The 18,863-nt window shown below is 41.3% G+C and overlaps 1 protein-coding gene across 6 annotated transcripts in view; it reads left to right on the top strand.

Annotated features, from left to right (window-relative positions):
• LOC124038394 (slit homolog 1 protein-like) overlaps positions 1–18,863 on the top strand; it is a 194,382-nt gene that overhangs the window by 158,834 nt on the left and 16,685 nt on the right. For all 6 annotated transcript variants that reach the window (XM_046354234.1, XM_046354230.1, XM_046354233.1 and 3 more), the window contains 5 exons: positions 7,542–7,674; positions 11,674–11,742; positions 11,829–11,900; positions 12,034–12,105; positions 18,324–18,395. In XM_046354234.1, the coding sequence (XP_046210190.1) occupies positions 7,542–7,674; positions 11,674–11,742; positions 11,829–11,900; positions 12,034–12,105; positions 18,324–18,395 (418 nt within the window). The remainder of the gene's footprint in view (positions 1–7,541; positions 7,675–11,673; positions 11,743–11,828; positions 11,901–12,033; positions 12,106–18,323; positions 18,396–18,863) is intronic.

Raw genomic sequence — 18,863 nt, 5'->3', positions numbered from 1 at the left:
TTCTATGTATAATCTCTATTCCTCTATTCTATGTATAATCTCTATTCCTCTATTCTATGTATAATCTCTTTTCCTCTAGTCTATCATATCTATTCCTCTAGTCTATGTATAATCTCTTTTCCTCTAGTCTATCTATAATCTCTATTCCTCTATTCTATGTATAATCTCTATTCCTCTATTCTATGTATAATCTCTATTCCTCTAGTCTATGTATAATCTCTATTCCTCTAGTCTATGTATAATCTCTTTTCCTCTAGTCTATCATATCTATTCCTCTAGTCTATGTATAATCTCTTTTCCTCTAGTCTATGTATAATCTCTATTCCTCTAGTCTATGTATAATCTATTTTCCTCTAGTCTATCATATCTATTCCTCTATTCTATGTATAATCTCTATTCCTCTAGTCTATCATATCTATTCCTCTATTCTATGTATAATCTCTTTTCCTCTAGTCTATCATATCTATTCCTCTATTCTATGTATAATCTCTTTTCCTCTAGTCTATGTATAATCTCTATTCCTCTAGTCTATGTATAATCTCTTTTCCTCTAGTCTATCATATCTATTCCTCTAGTCTATCAATCTCTATTCCTCTAGTCTATGTATAATCTCTATTCCTCTAGTCTATCATATCTATTCCTCTATTCTATGTATAATCTCTTTTCCTCTAGTCTATCATATCTATTCCTCTATTCTATGTATAATCTCTTTTCCTCTAGTCTATCATATCTATTCCTCTATTCTATGTATAATCTCTATTCCTCTAGTCTATGTATAATCTCTATTCCTCTAGTCTATCATATCTATTCCTCTATTCTATGTATAATCTCTTTTCCTCTAGTCTATCATATCTATTCCTCTATTCTATGTATAATCTCTTTTCCTCTAGTCTATCATATCTATTCCTCTAGTCTATGTATAATCTCTATTCCTCTAGTCTATGTATAATCTCTATTCCTCTAGTCTATGTATAATCTCTTTTCCTCTAGTCTATCATATCTATTCCTCTATTCTATGTATAATCTCTTTTCCTCTAGTCTATCATATCTATTCCTCTAGTCTATGTATAATCTCTATTCCTCTAGTCTATGTATAATCTCTATTCCTCTAGTCTATCATATAATCTCTTTCTATTCCTCTAGTCTATCATATCTATTCCTCTATTCTATTTTCCTATAATCTCTATTCCTCTAGTCTATCATATCTATTCCTCTATTCTATCATATAATCTCTATTCCTCTAGTCTATGTATAATCTCTATTCCTCTAGTCTATCATATCTATTCCTCTATTCTATGTATAATCTCTTTTCCTCTAGTCTATCATATCTATTCCTCTAGTCTATGTATAATCTCTATTCCTCTAGTCTATGTATAATCTCTATTCCTCTAGTCTATGTATAATCTCTTTTCCTCTAGTCTATCATATCTATTCCTCTATTCTATCTATAATCTCTATTCCTCTAGTCTATCATATCTATTCCTCTATTCTATGTATAATCTCTTTTCCTCTAGTCTATCATATCTATTCCTCTATTCTATGTATAATCTCTTTTCCTCTAGTCTATCATATCTATTCCTCTAGTCTATGTATAATCTCTATTCCTCTAGTCTATGTATAATCTCTATTCCTCTAGTCTATGTATAATCTCTTTTCCTCTAGTCTATCATATCTATTCCTCTATTCTATGTATAATCTCTTTTCCTCTAGTCTATCATATATATTCCTCTATTCTATGTATAATCTCTATTCCTCTAGTCTATCTATAATATCTATTCCTCTATTCTATGTATAATCTCTTTTCCTCTAGTCTATGTATAATCTCTATTCCTCTAGTCTATGTATAATCTCTTTTCCTCTAGTCTATCATATCTATTCCTCTATTCTATGTATAATCTCTTTTCCTCTACTCTCTCTATGTATAATCTCTATTCCTCTAGTCTATCATATCTATTCCTCTAGTCTATCATTTATATTCCTCTAGTCTATCATATCTATTCCTCTAGTCTATCATCTCTATTTATCTAGTCTATCATATCTATTCCTCTAGTCTATCATATATATTCCTATAGTCTATCATCTCTATTCCTCTAGTCTATCATCTCTATTCCTCTAGTCTTTCATATATATTCCTCTAGTCTATCATCTCTATTCCTCTAGTCTTTCATATCTATTCCTCTAGTCTATCATCTCTATTCCTCTAGTCTTTCATATATATTCCTCTAGTCTATCATTTCTATTCCTCTAGTCTTTCATATATATTCCTCTAGTCTATCATCTCTATTCCTCTAGTCTTTCATATCTATTCCTCTAGTCTATCATGTCTATTCCTCTATTATATATATCATCTCTATTCCTCTATTCTATATATCATCTCTATTCCTCCAGTCTATCTATCATCTCTATTCCTCTAGTCTATGTATAATCTCTATTCCTCTAGTCTATGTATAATCTCTATTCCTCTAGTCTATGTATAATCTCTATTCCTCTAGTCTATGTATAATCTCTATTCCTCTAGTCTATGTATAATCTCTATTCCTCTAGTCTATGTATAATCTCTTTTCCTCTAGTCTATCATATCTATTCCTCTATTCTATGTATAATCTCTTTTCTTCTAGTCTATGTATAATCTCTATTCCTCTATTCTATGTATAATCTCTATTCCTCTATTCTATGTATAATCTCTATTCCTCTATTCTATGTATAATCTCTTTTCCTCTAGTCTATCATATCTATTCCTCTATTCTATGTATAATCTCTTTTCCTCTAGTCTATCATATCTATTCCTCTATTCTATGTATAATCTCTATTCCTCTAGTCTATCATATCTATTCCTCTATTCTATGTATAATCTCTTTTCCTCTAGTCTATCATATCTATTCCTCTATTCTATGTATAATCTCTTTTCCTCTAGTCTATGTATAATCTCTATTCCTCTAGTCTATGTATAATCTCTTTTCCTCTAGTCTATCATATCTATTCCTCTATTCTATGTATAATCTCTATTCCTCTAGTCTATCATATCTATTCCTCTATTCTATGTATAATCTCTTTTCCTCTAGTCTATCATATCTATTCCTCTAGTCTATGTATAATCTCTATTCCTCTAGTATATCATATCTATTCCTCTATTCTATCTATAATCTCTATTCCTCTAGTCTATGTATAATCTCTATTCCTCTAGTCTATGTATAATCTCTTTTCCTCTAGTCTATCATATCTATTCCTCTAGTCTATGTATAATCTCTATTCCTCTAGTCTATGTATAATCTCTATTCCTCTAGTCTATCTATAATCTCTTTTCCTCTAGTCTATCATATCTATTCCTCTATTCTATGTATAATCTCTTTTCCTCTACTCTCTCTATGTATAATCTCTATTCTATGTATAATCTCTTTTCCTCTAGTCTATGTATAATCTCTATTCCTCTATTCTATGTATAATCTCTATTCCTCTATTCTATGTATAATCTCTATTCCTCTATTCTATGTATAATCTCTATTCCTCTATTCTATGTATAATCTCTTTTCCTCTAGTCTATCATATCTATTCCTCTACTCTATGTATAATCTCTTTTCCTCTAGTCTATGTATAATCTCTATTCCTCTAGTCTATGTATAATCTCTTTTCCTCTAGTCTATCATATCTATTCCTCTATTCTATGTATAATCTCTATTCCTCTAGTCTATCATATCTATTCCTCTATTCTATGTATAATCTCTTTTCCTCTAGTCTATCATATCTATTCCTCTATTCTATGTATAATCTCTTTTCCTCTAGTCTATGTATAATCTCTATTCCTCTAGTCTATCTATAATCTCTTTTCCTCTAGTCTATCATATCTATTCCTCTATTCTATGTATAATCTCTATTCCTCTAGTCTATGTATAATCTCTATTCCTCTAGTCTATCATAATCTCTTTTCCTCTAGTCTATCATATCTATTCCTCTATTCTATGTATAATCTCTATTCCTCTAGTCTATCATATCTATTCCTCTATTCTATGTATAATCTCTATTCCTCTAGTCTATCATATCTATTCCTCTATTCTATGTATAATCTCTTTTCCTCTAGTCTATCATATCTATTCCTCTAGTCTATGTATAATCTCTATTCCTCTAGTCTATCATAATCTATTCCTCTAGTCTATGTATAATCTCTTTTCCTCTAGTCTATCATATCTATTCCTCTATTCTATGTATAATCTCTTTTCCTCTAGTCTATCATATCTATTCCTCTAGTCTATGTATAATCTCTATTCCTCTAGTCTATGTATAATCTCTATTCCTCTAGTCTATGTATAATCTCTATTTCCTCTAGTCTATCATATCTATTCCTATTCTATGTATAATCTCTATTCCTCTAGTCTATCATATCTATTCCTCTATTCTATGTATAATCTCTATTCCTCTAGTCTATCATATCTATTCCTCTAGTCTATCATATATATTCCTCTATTCTATGTATAATCTCTTTTCCTCTAGTCTATCATATCTATTCCTCTAGTCTATAATCTCTATTCCTCTAGTCTATTCTATTCCTCTAGTCTATGTATAATCTCTTTTCCTCTAGTCTATCATCTCTATTCCTCTAGTCTATCATATCTATTCCTCTATTCTATGTATAATCTATTCCTCTAGTCTATCATATCTATTCCTCTAGTCTAGTCTATCATATCTATTCCTCTATTCTATGTATAATCTCTTTTCCTCTAGTCTATCTATTCCTCTAGTCTATCATATTCCTCTATCTCTATTCCTCTATTCTATGTATATCTCTATTCCTCTATTCTATGTATAATCTCTTTTCCTCTATTATCATATCTATTCTATTCTATGTATAATCTCTTTTCCTCTAGTCTATCATATCTATTCCTCTATTCTATGTATAATCTCTATTCCTCTAGTCTATCATAATATCTATTCCTCTATTCTATGTATAATCTCTTTTCCTCTAGTCTATCATATCTATTCCTCTAGTCTATGTATAATCTCTTTTCCTCTAGTCTATCATATCTATTCCTCTATTCTATGTATAATCTCTTTTCCTCTACTCTCTCTATGTATAATCTCTATTCCTCTAGTCTATCATATCTATTCCTCTAGTCTATCATTTATATTCCTCTAGTCTATCATATCTATTCCTCTAGTCTATCATCTCTATTTATCTAGTCTATCATATCTATTCCTCTAGTCTATCATATATATTCCTCTAGTCTATCATACCTATTCCTCTAGTCTATCATATCTATTCCTCTAGTCTATCATTTATATTCCTATAGTCTATCATCTCTATTCCTATAGTCTATCATCTCTATTCCTATAGGCTATCATGTCTATTCCTCTAGTCTATCTAACATCTCTTTTCCTCTACTCTATCTATCATCTCTATTCCTTTAGTCTATCATATATATTCCTCTAGTATATCATATATATTCCTATAGTCTATCATCTCTATTCCTCTAGTCTATCATCTCTATTCCTCTAGTCTTTCATATATATTCCTCTAGTCTATCATCTCTATTCCTCTAGTCTTTCATATCTATTCCTCTAGTCTATCATCTCTATTCCTCTAGTCTTTCATATATATTCCTCTAGTCTATAATTTCTATTCCTCTATTCTATCTATCATCTCTATTCCTCTAGTCTATCATATCTATTCCTCTAGTCTATCATCTCTATTCCTCTAGTCTATCATATCTATTCCTCTAGTCTATCATCTCTATTCCTCTAGTCTATCATGTCTATTCCTCTAGTCTATCATGTCTATTCCTCTAGTCTATCATATCTATTCCTCTAGTCTATCATGTCTATTCCTCTAGTCTATCATATCTATTCCTCTAGTCTATCATCTCTATTCCTCTAGTCTATCATATCTATTCCTCTATTCTATCTATCATCTCTATTCCTCTATTCTATATATCATCTCTATTCCTCCAGTCTATCTATCATCTCTATTCCTCTAGTCTATGTATAATCTCTATTCCTCTAGTCTATGTATAATCTCTATTCCTCTAGTCTATGTATAATCTCTTTTCCTCTAGTCTATCATATCTATTCCTCTATTCTATGTATAATCTCTATTCCTCTAGTCTATCATATCTATTCCTCTAGTCTATGTATAATCTCTTTTCCTCTAGTCTATCATATCTATTCCTCTATTCTATGTATAATCTCTTTTCCTCTAGTCTATCATATCTATTCCTCTAGTCTATGTATAATCTCTTTTCCTCTAGTCTATCATATCTATTCCTCTATTCTATGTATAATCTCTTTCCTCCTCATATCTATTCCTCTAGTCTATGTATAATCTCTTTTCCTCTAGTCTATCATATCTATTCCTCTATTCTATGTATAATCTCTATTCCTCTAGTCTATCTATCTATAATCTCTATTCCTATAGTCTATCATATCTATTCCTCTATTCTATGTATAATCTCTTTTCCTCTAGTCTATCATATCTATTCCTCTATTCTATGTATAATCTCTTTTCCTCTACTCTCTCTCTCTATTTGTCATCTATTTTCCTCTCTCTTCGATATCACATTAGTCTGACTAGTGGATGCTCTCCTCTCCACATGTTCTCCTTCTCATCTCTCACTCCTCAGTCTGTAATTATCTTGTGTTCTCTTTCTCTCCTTTAAATGCAGCTTTTCCCTTCTTTCACTTCATCTGGGTCCATCTCTCAACCCCTTCGCTCCTGCCCCTTTTTATTCAATTCAAGGGGCTTTATTGGCATGGGAAACATATGTTAACATATGTAAGCGAGTGAGGTAGATAATATACAAAAGTGAAATAAACAATACAAATTAACAGTAAACATTTAACATACAGAAGTTTCAAAAGAATAAAGAAATTACAAATGTCATATTATGTATATATACTGTGTTGAAACAATGTACAAATGGTTAATGTACAAAAGAGAAAATAAATAAGCATAAATTTGGGTTGTATTTACAATGGTGTTTGTTCTTCACTGGTTGCCCTTTTCTTGTCTCTTTTGGTGAAAGGTATCTGTCTCTCACTCTGTCTCTCACTCTGTCTCTCACTCCCTCTCCCCCTCTTTACCTCCCCCTCCCCGCATATCGCTCTTCCACGCGCCACTGTCCCTCTCTTTATATTTGGTATTTGGTATATGGTATATGGTATGGTATATGGTATATGGTATATGGTATATGTCTCTCCTTATCTCTTTCTCTATCTCCCTCCTTCTCTCTGCCCCTTTCCCACTCATATCTCTCTAGCTGTGTTCCTCGCCCAATCTGTTTTGTTCTTAGACTTTGCTAAATTGTTAGCGATAATTGTGTGTCTTTGTGTTTAAGTGTGTGACTCAAAGCAATTTGAATAATCAAAATCCCCTCCCTCACTGCCACATTCTCCCCCCCTTCTCTCTCTCTCTCTCTCTCTCTCTCTCTCTCTCTCTCTCTCTCTCTCTCTCTCTCTCTCTCTCTCTCTCTCTCTCTCTCTCTCTCTCTCTCTCTCTCTCTCTCTCTCTCTCTCTCTCTCTCTCCCTCCTCCCTCCCTCCTCCATCCCTCCCCAGGTGTGGAGGAGACAAGCTGTGTGCCCAGGCCTCAGTGTCCCAGTGAGTGTACTTGTTTGGAGACCGTGGTACGCTGCAGTAACAAACATCTCCGTACATTGCCCAAAGGCATCCCCAGAAACGTCACCGAGCTGTGAGTTCCTCCGCAGAATATCAAACATTTCAATTATAAAATGTTTGTGATGAAATCAGGTTTAACTTTATGGACATGAGCAGATTGAAGCATTGTAGTCAAGACAGAAAGATAGAGATAGACAAAAAGAGAGATATGCAGAAAGAGAGAGATAGAGAGAGAGATAGACAGAAAGAGAGAGATGGACAGAAAGAGAGAGATAGACAGAAAGAGAGAGATGGACATAAAGAGAGAGATAGACAGAAAGAGAGAGATGGACAGAAAGAGAGAGATAGACAGAAAGAGAGAGATAGACAGAAAGAGAGAGATAGACAGAAAGAGAGAGATGGACAGAAAGAGAGAGATGGACAGAAAGAGAGAGATAGACAGAAAGAGAGAGATAGACAGAAAGAGAGAGATGGACAGAAAGAGAGAGATGGACAGAAAGAGAGAGATAGACAGAAAGAGAGATATGACAGAAAGAGAGAGATAGAAAGAGAGAGATAGACAGAAAGAGAGAGATGGACAGAAAGAGAGAGAGATAGGACAGAAAGAGAGAGATGGACAGAAAGAGAGAGATAGACAGAAAGAGAGAGATGGACAGAAAGAGAGAGATAGACAGAAAGAGAGAGATAGACAGAAAGAGAGAGATGGACAGAAAGAGAGAGATGGACAGAAAGAGAGAGATGGACAGAAAGAGAGAGATAGGACAGAAAGAGAGAGATGGACAGAAAGAGATGAGATAGACAGAAAGAGAGAGATAGACAGAAAGAGAGAGATGGACAGAAAGACACATAAAGAGATGGACATAAAGAGAGAGATAGAGAAAGAGAGAGAGAAAGAGATGGACAGAAAGAGAGAGATGGACAGAAAGAGAGAGATGGACAGAAAGAGAGATGGACAGATGGACAGAAAGAGAGATGGAGAGAAAGAGATGGACAGAAAGAGAGAGATGGACAGAAAGAGAGAGATGGACAGAAAGAGAGATAGACAGAAAGAGAGAGATGGACATAAAGAGAGAGATGGACAGAAAGAGAGAGAGATGGACAGAAAGAGAGAGATGGACAGAAAGAGAGAGATGGACAGAAAGAGAGAGATAGACAGAAAGAGAGAGATGGACAGAAAGAGATGGACAGAATGGACAGAGAGAGATGGGCAGAAAGAGAGAGATAGACAGAAAGAGAGAGATGGAAAGAAAGAGAGAGATAGACAGAAAGAGAGAGATAGACAGAAAGAGAGAGATAGACAGAAAGAGAGAGATAGACAGAAAGAGAGAGATAGACAGAAAGAGACAGAAAGAGAGAGATAGAAAGAGAGAGATAGACAGAAAGAGAGAGATAGACAGAAAGAGAGAGATGGACAGAAAGAGAGAGATGGACAGAAAGAGAGAGATAGACATAAAGAGAGAGATGGACAGAAAGAGAGAGATAGACAGAAAGAGAGAGATAGACATAAAGAGAGAGATAGACAGAAAGAGCGAGATAGACAGAAAGAGATGACACACACTGTCATTACCCCTTCACCTTCACCTTCGTGGGGGCCTCTTTGCCCTCAGGGCAACATAGAACAATAGCAGAACACCTCAATTTTCCAGTAGATATTTATGTGGGGGGTGGGAGTGTGTCCATGGTAGTTACACTCTTTTCCCTTTGACAGCAGAGGGAGAGGAAGATAGTTAGAGAGGGGTGTGGGTGGAGGAGTGGTGAGGGGGAGATAGGTAGAGAGGGGTGTGGGTGGAGGAGTGGTGAGGGGGAGATAGGTAGAGAGGGGTGTGGGTGGAGGAGTGGTGAGGGGGAGATAGTTAGAGAGGGGTGTGGGTGGAGGAGTGGTGAGGGGGAGATAGAGGGGGGTGTGGGTGGAGATGGTGAGGGGAGATAGTTAGAGGGGGTGGGTGGGTGGAGGAGTTAGGTGAGGGGGAGATAGGTAGAGAGGGGGGTGTGGGTGGAAGAGTGGTGAGGGGGAGATAGGTAGAGAGGGGTGGTGGGGGGTGGAGGAGTGGTGAGGGGAGATAGGTAGAGAGGGGTGTGGGTGGAAGAGTGGTGAGGGGGAGATAGGTAGTAGAGAGGGGTGTGGGTGGAGGAGTGGTGAGGGGGAGATAGGTAGAGAGGGGTGTGGGTGGAAGAGTGGTGAGGGGGAGATAGGTAGAGAGGGGTGTGGGTGGAGGAGTGGTGAGGGGGAGATAGGTAGAGAGGGGTGTGGGTGGAGGAGTGGTGAGGGGGAGATAGGTAGAGAGGGGTGTGGGTGGAGGAGTGGTGAGGGGGAGATAGGTATAGAGGGGTGTGGGTGGAGGCAGGGGAGGGTGGAAGAGATAGGTATAGAGGGGTGTGGGTGGAGGTAGGGTGGAGGAGATAGGTGGAGAGGGGTGTGGGTGGAGGCAGGGGAGGGTGGAGGAGATAGGTAGAGAGGGGTGTGGGTGGAGGCAGGGTGGATGAGATAGGTGTAGAGGTGTGTGGGTGGAGGCAGGGGAGGGGAGGATTGAGGAGATAGGTATAGGGATGTGTGGGTGGAGGCAGAGTGGAGGAGATAGGTATAGAGGGGTGTGGGTGGAGGTAGGGTGGAGGAGATAGGTGGAGAGGGGTGTGGGTGGAGGCAGGGGAGGGTGGAGGAGATAGGTAGAGAGGGGTGTGGGTGGAGGCAGGGTGGATGAGATAGGTGTAGGGGGGTGTGGGTGGAGGCAGGGGAGGGTAGAGGAGATAGGTAGAGAGGGGTGTGGGTGGAGGCAGGGGAGGGTGGAAGAGATAGGTAGAGAGGGGTGTGGGTGGAGGCAGGGGAGGGTGGAGGAGATAGGTAGAGAGGGGTGTGGGTGGAGGCAGGGGAGGGTGGAGGAGATAGGTAGAGAGGGGTGTGGGTGGAGGCAGGGGAGGGTGGAGGAGATAGGTAGAGAGGGGTGTGGGTGGAGGCAGGGGAGGGTGGAGGAGATAGGTAGAGAGGGGTGTGGGTGGAGGCAGGGGAGGGTGGAGGAGATAGGTAGAGAGGGGTGTGGGTGGAGGCAGGGGAGGGTGGAGGAGATAGGTAGAGAGGGTGTGGGTGGAGGCAGGGGACGGTGGAGGAGATAGGTAGAGAGGGGTGTGGGTGGATGCAGGGTGGAGGAGATAGGTAGAGAGGGGTGTGGTTGGAGGCAGGGTGGAGGAGATAGGTAGAGAGGGGTGTGGGTGGAGGCAGAGGAAAGGAGATAGTTAGAGGGGTGTGGAAGGAGAGCAGGGTGGAGAAGATAGGTAGAGAGGGGTGTGGGTGGAGGCAGGGTGGAGGAGATAGGTAGAGAGGGGTGTGGGTGGAGGCAGGGGAGGGGAGGGTGGAGGAAATAAGTAGAGAGGGGTGTGGGTGGAGGCAGGGTGGAGGGGATAGTTAGAGAGGGTGTGGGTAGAGGCAGGGGAGGGTGGAGGAAATAGGTAGAGAGTGGTGTGGGTGGAGGCAGGGTGGAGGAGATAGTTAGAGGGGTGTGGAAGGAGAGCTGGGTGGAGGAGATAGGTAGAGAAGGGTGAGGGTGGAGGCAGGGTGGAGGAGATAGGTAGAGAGGGGTGTGGGTGGAGGCAGGGGAGGTAGAGGGTGGAGAAGATAGGTAGAGAGGGGTGTGGGTGGAGGAGATAGGTATAGAGGGGTGTGGGTGGAGGCAGGGTGGAGGAGATAGGTATAGAGGGGTGTGGGTGGAGGCAGGGTGGAGGAGATAGGTATAGAGGGGTGTGGGTGGAGGCAGGGTGGAGGAGATAGGTATAGAGGGGTGTGGGTGGAGGCAGGGTGGAGGAGATAGGTATAGAGGGGTGTGGGTGGAGGCAGGGGAGGGTAGAGGAGATAGGTAGAGAGGGGTGTGGGTGGAGGCAGGGGAGGGTGGAAGAGATAGGTAGAGAGGGGTGTGGGTGGAGGCAGGGTGGAGGAGTGGTGGGACAGTGCTACTATCTGACAGGGGGTTGTTAGGGTTAGTGGTCTGGCCTTTCTCTCTCCTTGGCTTTAGAAAGGCTGAGCTCTGAATGCTGCCATTTCACACATGTATTAAATGCTGAATGTCTGTCTGTCTCTGCACAGGTATCTAGACGGGAACCAGTTCAGTGTGGTGCCAAAGGAACTGTCTACCTTCAAATACCTCCAGTTAGTGTGAGTGTGTCTTCCTGACCAGCCTTTATATTTACCTGGTGTTATTTGTCAGTGTGTAATTTAACAGTGTGTTCTGTCTCTTCCAGAGACCTGAGTAACAACAAGGTCAACTCTCTAACCAACTCTTCATTCTCCAACATGAGTCAGCTCACCACACTGTAAGCACTGATCAGTCCACCTGTCCACTACGAGATCACTAAACACTTAATCACAACTCTCTGCTTTTCCAGGATCTGTTTTAAACATGAGGGATTGATGACACGGTATAATCTCTGTTTCTTCTCATTCCAGGATCCTGAGTTATAACTCTCTGCGCTGCATCCCCAGTCTGGCCTTTGGTGGACTACGTTCCCTTCGACTACTGTGAGCACCTTCTCCTATCCCATCTCTGTGTGCATGTCTGTGGGAGGGGGTTGTGTTATTGGACGTGTGTGTAGGAGGGGGGGGTTGTGTGTGTATGTGTTCATGTACTGTTGAGAATTGTAGAGTGACTCCAGTGAAGCTGTTCTGGACACTATAAACAGCTAGGGCATCTCAGAAGACACACACCACCCAGCCTAGTGCAGTCCAGCACAGTCTAGTCCAACCCAGTCCAGCCCAGCCCAGTCCAGCCCAGTCCAGCCCAGCCCAGTCCAGCCCAGTCCAGTCCAGCCCAGTCCAGCCCAGTCCAGCCCAGTCCAGCAGCCCAGTCCAGCCCAGTCCAGCCCAGTCCAGCCCAGCCCAGCCAGCCCAGCCCAGTCCAGCCCAGTCCAGCCCAGTCCAGTCCAGTCCATCCCAGTCCAGCCCAGCCCAGTCCAGCCCAGCCCAGTCCAGCCCAGTCCAGCCCAGCCCAGCCCAGCCCAGTCCAGCCCAGTCCAGCCCTAACACCCCTTATCTTGCGAACATCCATATTCAAGTCTTGTCCTGTACTTTCTACATGGTAGTGAAAGACGGTTGAGGAGGTTTTGGTGATCAGGCTGCAAAAAAACGTTCAACTTGTTTGTAAAATAATTTTCCATTTTGGTTTTTGTGGGTTATTGTCTATGTGAAGTTGCATGTCAGCACTCGGTTTATCATAGCTTCACGTTAGTTTGTTAAGTGTTCTTCGTTTAATTAAAAGAATAATGAATAAACAGCTCAATGCTTGAAGCTCAGCGACGAGCCGCTGGCAAACGCATGAAAGTGCTGTTTGAATGAATGCTTACGAGCCTGCTGCTGCCTACCACCGCTCAGTCAGACTGCTCTATCAAATCATAGACTTAATTATAACATAATAACACACAGAAATACGAGCCTTGGGTCATTAATATGGTCGAATCCGGAAACAATCATCTCGAAAACAAGACATTTATTCTTTCAGTAAAAGATGGAACCGTTCCGTTCTGCATATACACTGACTCTGCGTGCAATGAACGTCTTCACAGAGTTTGCAACGAGCCAGGTTAGTAGGCAATATTATCTAAATATGCAGGTTTAAAAATATATACTTCTGTGAATTGATTTTAAGAAAGGCATTGATGTTTATGGTTAGGTACACGTTGGAGCAACGACAGTCCTTTTTCGAGAATAAGCACCGCATTGATTTAGTGCAATGCAGGACATGCTAGATAAACTAGTAATATCATCAACCATGTGTAGTTATAACTAGTTATTATGATTGATTGTTTTTTATAAGATAAATTTAATGCCAGATAGCAAGTTACCTTGGCTTCTTACTGCATTCGCGTAACAGGCAGTCTCCTCGTGGAGTGCAATGTAATCAGGTGGTTAGAGCGTTGGACTAGTTAACTGTAAGGTTGCAAGATTGAATACCCCGAGCTGACAAGGTAAAAATCTGTCATTCTGCCCCTGAACAAGGCAGTTAACCCACCGTTCCTCGGCCGTCAGTGTAAATAGGAATGTGTTCTTAACTGACTTGCCTACTTAAATAAAGGATAAATAAAGGTGCAAAAAAAATGACAAAATCGGCCAAATCAGCATCCAAAAATACCAATTTCCGATTGTTATGAAAACTTTAAATCGGCCCTAATTAATCGGCCATTACGATTTACATATCAGGGAGCTAACACAAGTCTTCAAGCCTCAAGTCAAGGTTACATATCAGGGAGCTAACACAAGTCTTCAAGCCTCAAGTCAAGGTTACATATCAGGGAGCTAACACAAGTCTTCAAGCCTCAAGTCAAGGTTACATATCAGGGAGCTAACACAAGTCTTCAAGCCTCAAGTCAAGGTTACATATCAGGGAGCTAACACAAGTCTTCAAGCCTCAAGTCAAGGTTACATATCAGGGAGCTAACACAAGTCTTCAAGCCTCAAGTCAAGGTTACATATCAGGGAGCTAACACAAGTCTTCAAGCCTCAAGTCAAGGTTACATATCAGGGAGCTAACACAAGTCTTCAAGCCTCAAGTCAAGGTTACATATCAGGGAGCTAACACGAGTCTTCAAGTCAAGCCACGAGTCTTCAAGCCTCAAGTCAAGGTTACTTATCAGGGAGCTAACACGAGTCTTCAAGCCTCACGTCAAGGTTACATATCAGGGAGCTAACACAAGTCTTCAAGCCTCACGTCAAGGTTACATATCAGGGAGCTAACACAAGTCTTCAAGCCTCACGTCAAGGTTACATATCAGGGAGCTAACACAAGTCTTCAAGCCTCACGTCAAGGTTACATATCAGGGAGCTAACACGAGTCTTCAAGCCTCAAGTCAAGGTTACTTATCAGGGAGCTAACACGAGTCTTCAAGCCTCAAGTCAAGGTTACTTATCAGGGAGCTAACACAAGTCTTCAAGCCTCAAGTCAAGGTTACTTATCAGGGAGCTAACACAAGTCTTCAAGCCTCAAGTCAAGGTTACATATCAGGGAGCTAACACGAGTCTTCAAGCCTCAAGTCAAGGTTACATATCAGGGAGCTAACACAAGTCTTCAAGCCTCAAGTCAAGGTTACATATCAGGGAGCTAACACAAGTCTTCAAGCCTCAAGTCAAGGTTACATATCAGGGAGCTAACACAAGTCTTCAAGCCTCAAGTCAAGGTTACTTATCAGGGAGCTAACACAAGTCTTCAAGCCTCAGGTCAAGGTTACTTATCATGCAAATGCAGTTCAGCAGCAGACTTGTCAGACTTCCAAGTGTTTTACCAGGCAGTCTTTCACTGCTGACAACAAAGAACTACACAAAGCTGCTTTTTACTGCAAAATAAGAGTCAGCCTCCATGATCATTAGGAAACACAAAGCCTTGGTCCTGTTTTTACCAGCAGAATCAGGGTGCAGCTGAATGATCATTAGTTCATAGTGTATTTCAGCTCCCAGCCACTGGCTTTGATCTTAATGAAGCTATATGACCGTGACTCCTGGTACATTTCACTCACGCGCCATATAAGTCTGCTTCATTTGTAACTTATACCCTATGTCAGTATGCAGACACCCCCTCACACACACATGAACACACACACACTCCTCCTCTCTGTCTAGGACCACCCTATTGTCTCAGTTGAACAGGAGTCAGAAATGAAACAGAAAACTTTGATGTCTTTACTGCTGGTCTGATCAATCAAATCCCTCCTATAAAATGTCAATTGGTACCTGGCTCTTTCTTTTCTGAAAGGGAGGAGGGATAGAGAGGCTGAGACAGAAAGTGTCTCAGGCCAGACGTTTAATAGTTTTAACTCTAAGACTCCAAAAGGGGTTCAGAGTTCAAAGTTGGCAGGTTTTAGTGTCCCCTTCACAGAAAGCACACTGAGGTGCCAAAAGTTTGATTATAACACACACACACACACACACACACACACACACACACACACACACACACACACACACACACACACACACACACACACACACACACACACACACACACACACACACACACACACACACACACACACACACACACACACACACACACACACACACACACCCCTTCAGCTTTACAGACTAGTAAAGACATTTAGGAATCATTAGTGCACGCAGCTTCAAACAGGCTAAGGGTCTGGGTCTGGCATGGATGTGGTTTGGTGTGTGTGTGTGTGTGTGTGTGTGTGTGTGTGTGTGTGTGTGTGTGTGTGTGTGTGTGTGTGTGTGTGTGTGTGTGTGTGTGTGTGTGTGTGTGTGTGTGTGTGTGTGTGTGTGTGCCTGTGTATGATGTTTATTGTGGTTTTGGATAAGGATTAATAAGCTGCTAATTGGCCTGCTGGGTATTGTGTGTGTGTGTGTGTGTGTGTGTGTGTGTGTGTGTGTGTGTGTGTGTGTGTGTGCGTGCGTGCGTGCGTGCGTGCGTGCGTGCGTGCGTGCGTGCGTGCGTGTGTTGGGTATTAGGTATTAGGTGTAGAGGGAGTGTGTCAAGACAGCGCCAGGGTGTGGCCAAGAAGTGTGGGGTGAGAAAGAAAAATTGAGAGAAAAAGAAAGAGAGATTTCAGAACTGAGGTAAAGGAAGAGACATGAAAAAGGGAGGCCAGGAGAGCAGTGTGCCGGTGTGTTTAGTAAAGATCATGTTTCTGTATCAGAGACTCCCTGGCTCCTCTCATCTCTCTCTCTCTGAGACACTGTTACTGGCCAACTGCCCACTGCAAATCTTTCTCCCTCACCCCCTGCCTTGGTAAGGGCTATTCAGTCAGCCGGGGCATATGAGGGTTAGAGTGGATACATTAAAGGAGTGTACAGAGCTAAATAGGGGTTAGTACAGTACATGTTCTATCTTAATTTGACCATGTTTCTCACAACAGGAAAATAATCCTATTAATGAACACTTTTGTAGGGGTTGATACATGTTTGGGATACATCAAGTCTGCCACTTTAAAGTGGAAATGACAAACATTAAAAGTCTTTTAAAAACTAGAATAACTAACAATTTGTATTTTATGCCGCGCAGGAAAATGTGCTTCAACAATAGTGATCAAATTAAGATAGCACATCTGTACTGAACAGGAAGGTATAGTAATAGTTTGGTCAGTAGCCAAGGGTATTAGAAGTAGGTATCTGGGCTTCAGCCAAAGAGACTGAGACTGTTGCTAATGGCCTGACAAAATAGTACAGCCATATTATTTTACTGCCATTAAAGCCCTGTGTTTACTGCCATTAAGCCTTGTGCGTGCGTGCGTGCGTGCGTGCGTGCGTGCGTGCGTGCGTGCGTGCGTGCGTGCGTGCGTGCGTTCGTGCGTGCTTTGTTTTTACACTGCTGCTACTCGCTGTTTATTATCTATGCATAGTCACTTTATAAATTACCTCGGCTAAATTACCTCGCACATACCCCCTGTATATAGCCTCGTTATTGTTATGCCATTTTCTTGAGTCACTTTTTGATTAGATTTTTTTACTTTAGTTTATTTTGTAAATATTTTCTTAACTCTATTTCTTGAACTGGGTTGTTGGTTAAGGGCTTGTAAGTTTGCATTTCACTGTAAGGTAACACCTGTTGTATTCGGCATATGTGACAAATCAAATTTGATTTGATATCTATCGGTTAGCGCAGTGGCTCGTCACCCAATCATTGAAGGACGAGGAAGGAAGCAGCCCTGGCACTGGGACTCTGACAGACCCCTTCTCCCCCCCACCCCCCACTCCAGGCAGCAAATCAAAATCAAATCAAAGTTTATTGGGCGAGTACATAGATTTGCAGATGTTATCGCAGGTGCAGCAAAATGCTATTACTGCACTGTTTCTAACAGTAATGCCTAACAATAAAAATATATATAAATACACACATAATCCATAAAAAAATAAAGTTATATAGGATGAGCCATGACTAGAATACATTATATATCCTGAGGGTACAAAACATTATGAACACCTGCTCTTTCCATGACATAGACTGACCAGATGAATTCAGGTGAAACCTATGATCCCTTATTTATGTAACTTGTTAATTCCACCTCAACTCAATATTAGGAAGCTATTCTTAATGTTTTGTGCACTCAGCGTACATAGAAAGTGGGTAAAACAGTATGTAAACATTATTAAAGTGACCAGTGTTCAACTCTGTACATAGGGCAGCAGTCTCTCAGGTGCAGGGTGAGTACCAGGTGGTAGCCGGCTACAACAGTCACTAAGCACTGTTTAGAAGTCCTAACTCCCCCTTCGCTCACTCACAGACCCCCCCCCCATCGACCCTCATTGCCCCCCTTTAGCTGTCAGAACCCTACCACCCTGTCTGGTAATCTCAGCCTAGGCACTCTGCTCAGTACTCAGTTGAGTAACCCAACACCAGCCACTCTGGATTCCACTGCAGCCCTATGTCTGTCTCTGCCAGCCAGCCCTGAGCTCCACATAGCAGACATAGAGCCAACCTTTCCCCTGCCCAGACCTGCTGCAGAGAAACAGACAGTAAAGCTGCAGTCATTAGAGAGAGAAGTGTAGCTAACTGATTCACACGGGAGCTCTCTCCATGCACTCCTCTTTCCCTGTAGACCTCAGGGTCTCTGCAACTGTAGTTCTAACATAACGACCCTGCATTGTCTGACTACAGAAACTGCTGAACAAATCTCGACACAGTCGACTTTATCAAAATGTGATCTGACATTTAGGCTGTTTGAACAGAACGGTGTGAGCAGATCTAGATGATCATTGTTGAATCCTAATCACCTCCCACTCTGTCTGTCGTCTCTAAGGTCTCTCCATGGCAACGAGATCTCCGAGCTTCCTGACGGCATCTTCAGTGACGTGGCCTCTCTGTCTCACCTGTGAGTACACACACGCACCGGAGCATGCCCAATACACTCAAACAGACACACATGCATACACCTTTCACACACACAAAGAAGTACACACGCAAATATTCATCATACACACTCTTCTAAAGCAACACCAGTATCAATAAAACATATCACATATAAACAGAAGCATCTTGTTTGTTACCATCTGCTTGCCCCAAATGTACCACCCACTTTCTGAAGACTAGCCACACACACACACACACACACACACACACACACACACACACACACACACACACACACACACACACACACACACACACACACACACACACACACACACACACACACACACACACACACACACACACACACACACACACACACACACACACACACTTATGCACTTACACACACAAACTTACGCACTTACCCACCAAATAGCTCTAGTGACGGACTACTGTTAGCCACCATCCCCCTGACACACACACTACC

This window comes from Oncorhynchus gorbuscha, linkage group LG06 (genome assembly GCF_021184085.1).
Source record: "Oncorhynchus gorbuscha isolate QuinsamMale2020 ecotype Even-year linkage group LG06, OgorEven_v1.0, whole genome shotgun sequence".
Classification (NCBI taxonomy): Eukaryota; Metazoa; Chordata; class Actinopteri; order Salmoniformes; family Salmonidae; genus Oncorhynchus; species Oncorhynchus gorbuscha.
Note: the sequence above shows the minus strand (reverse complement) of the source record. Positions and strands in the feature narration are given on the sequence as shown.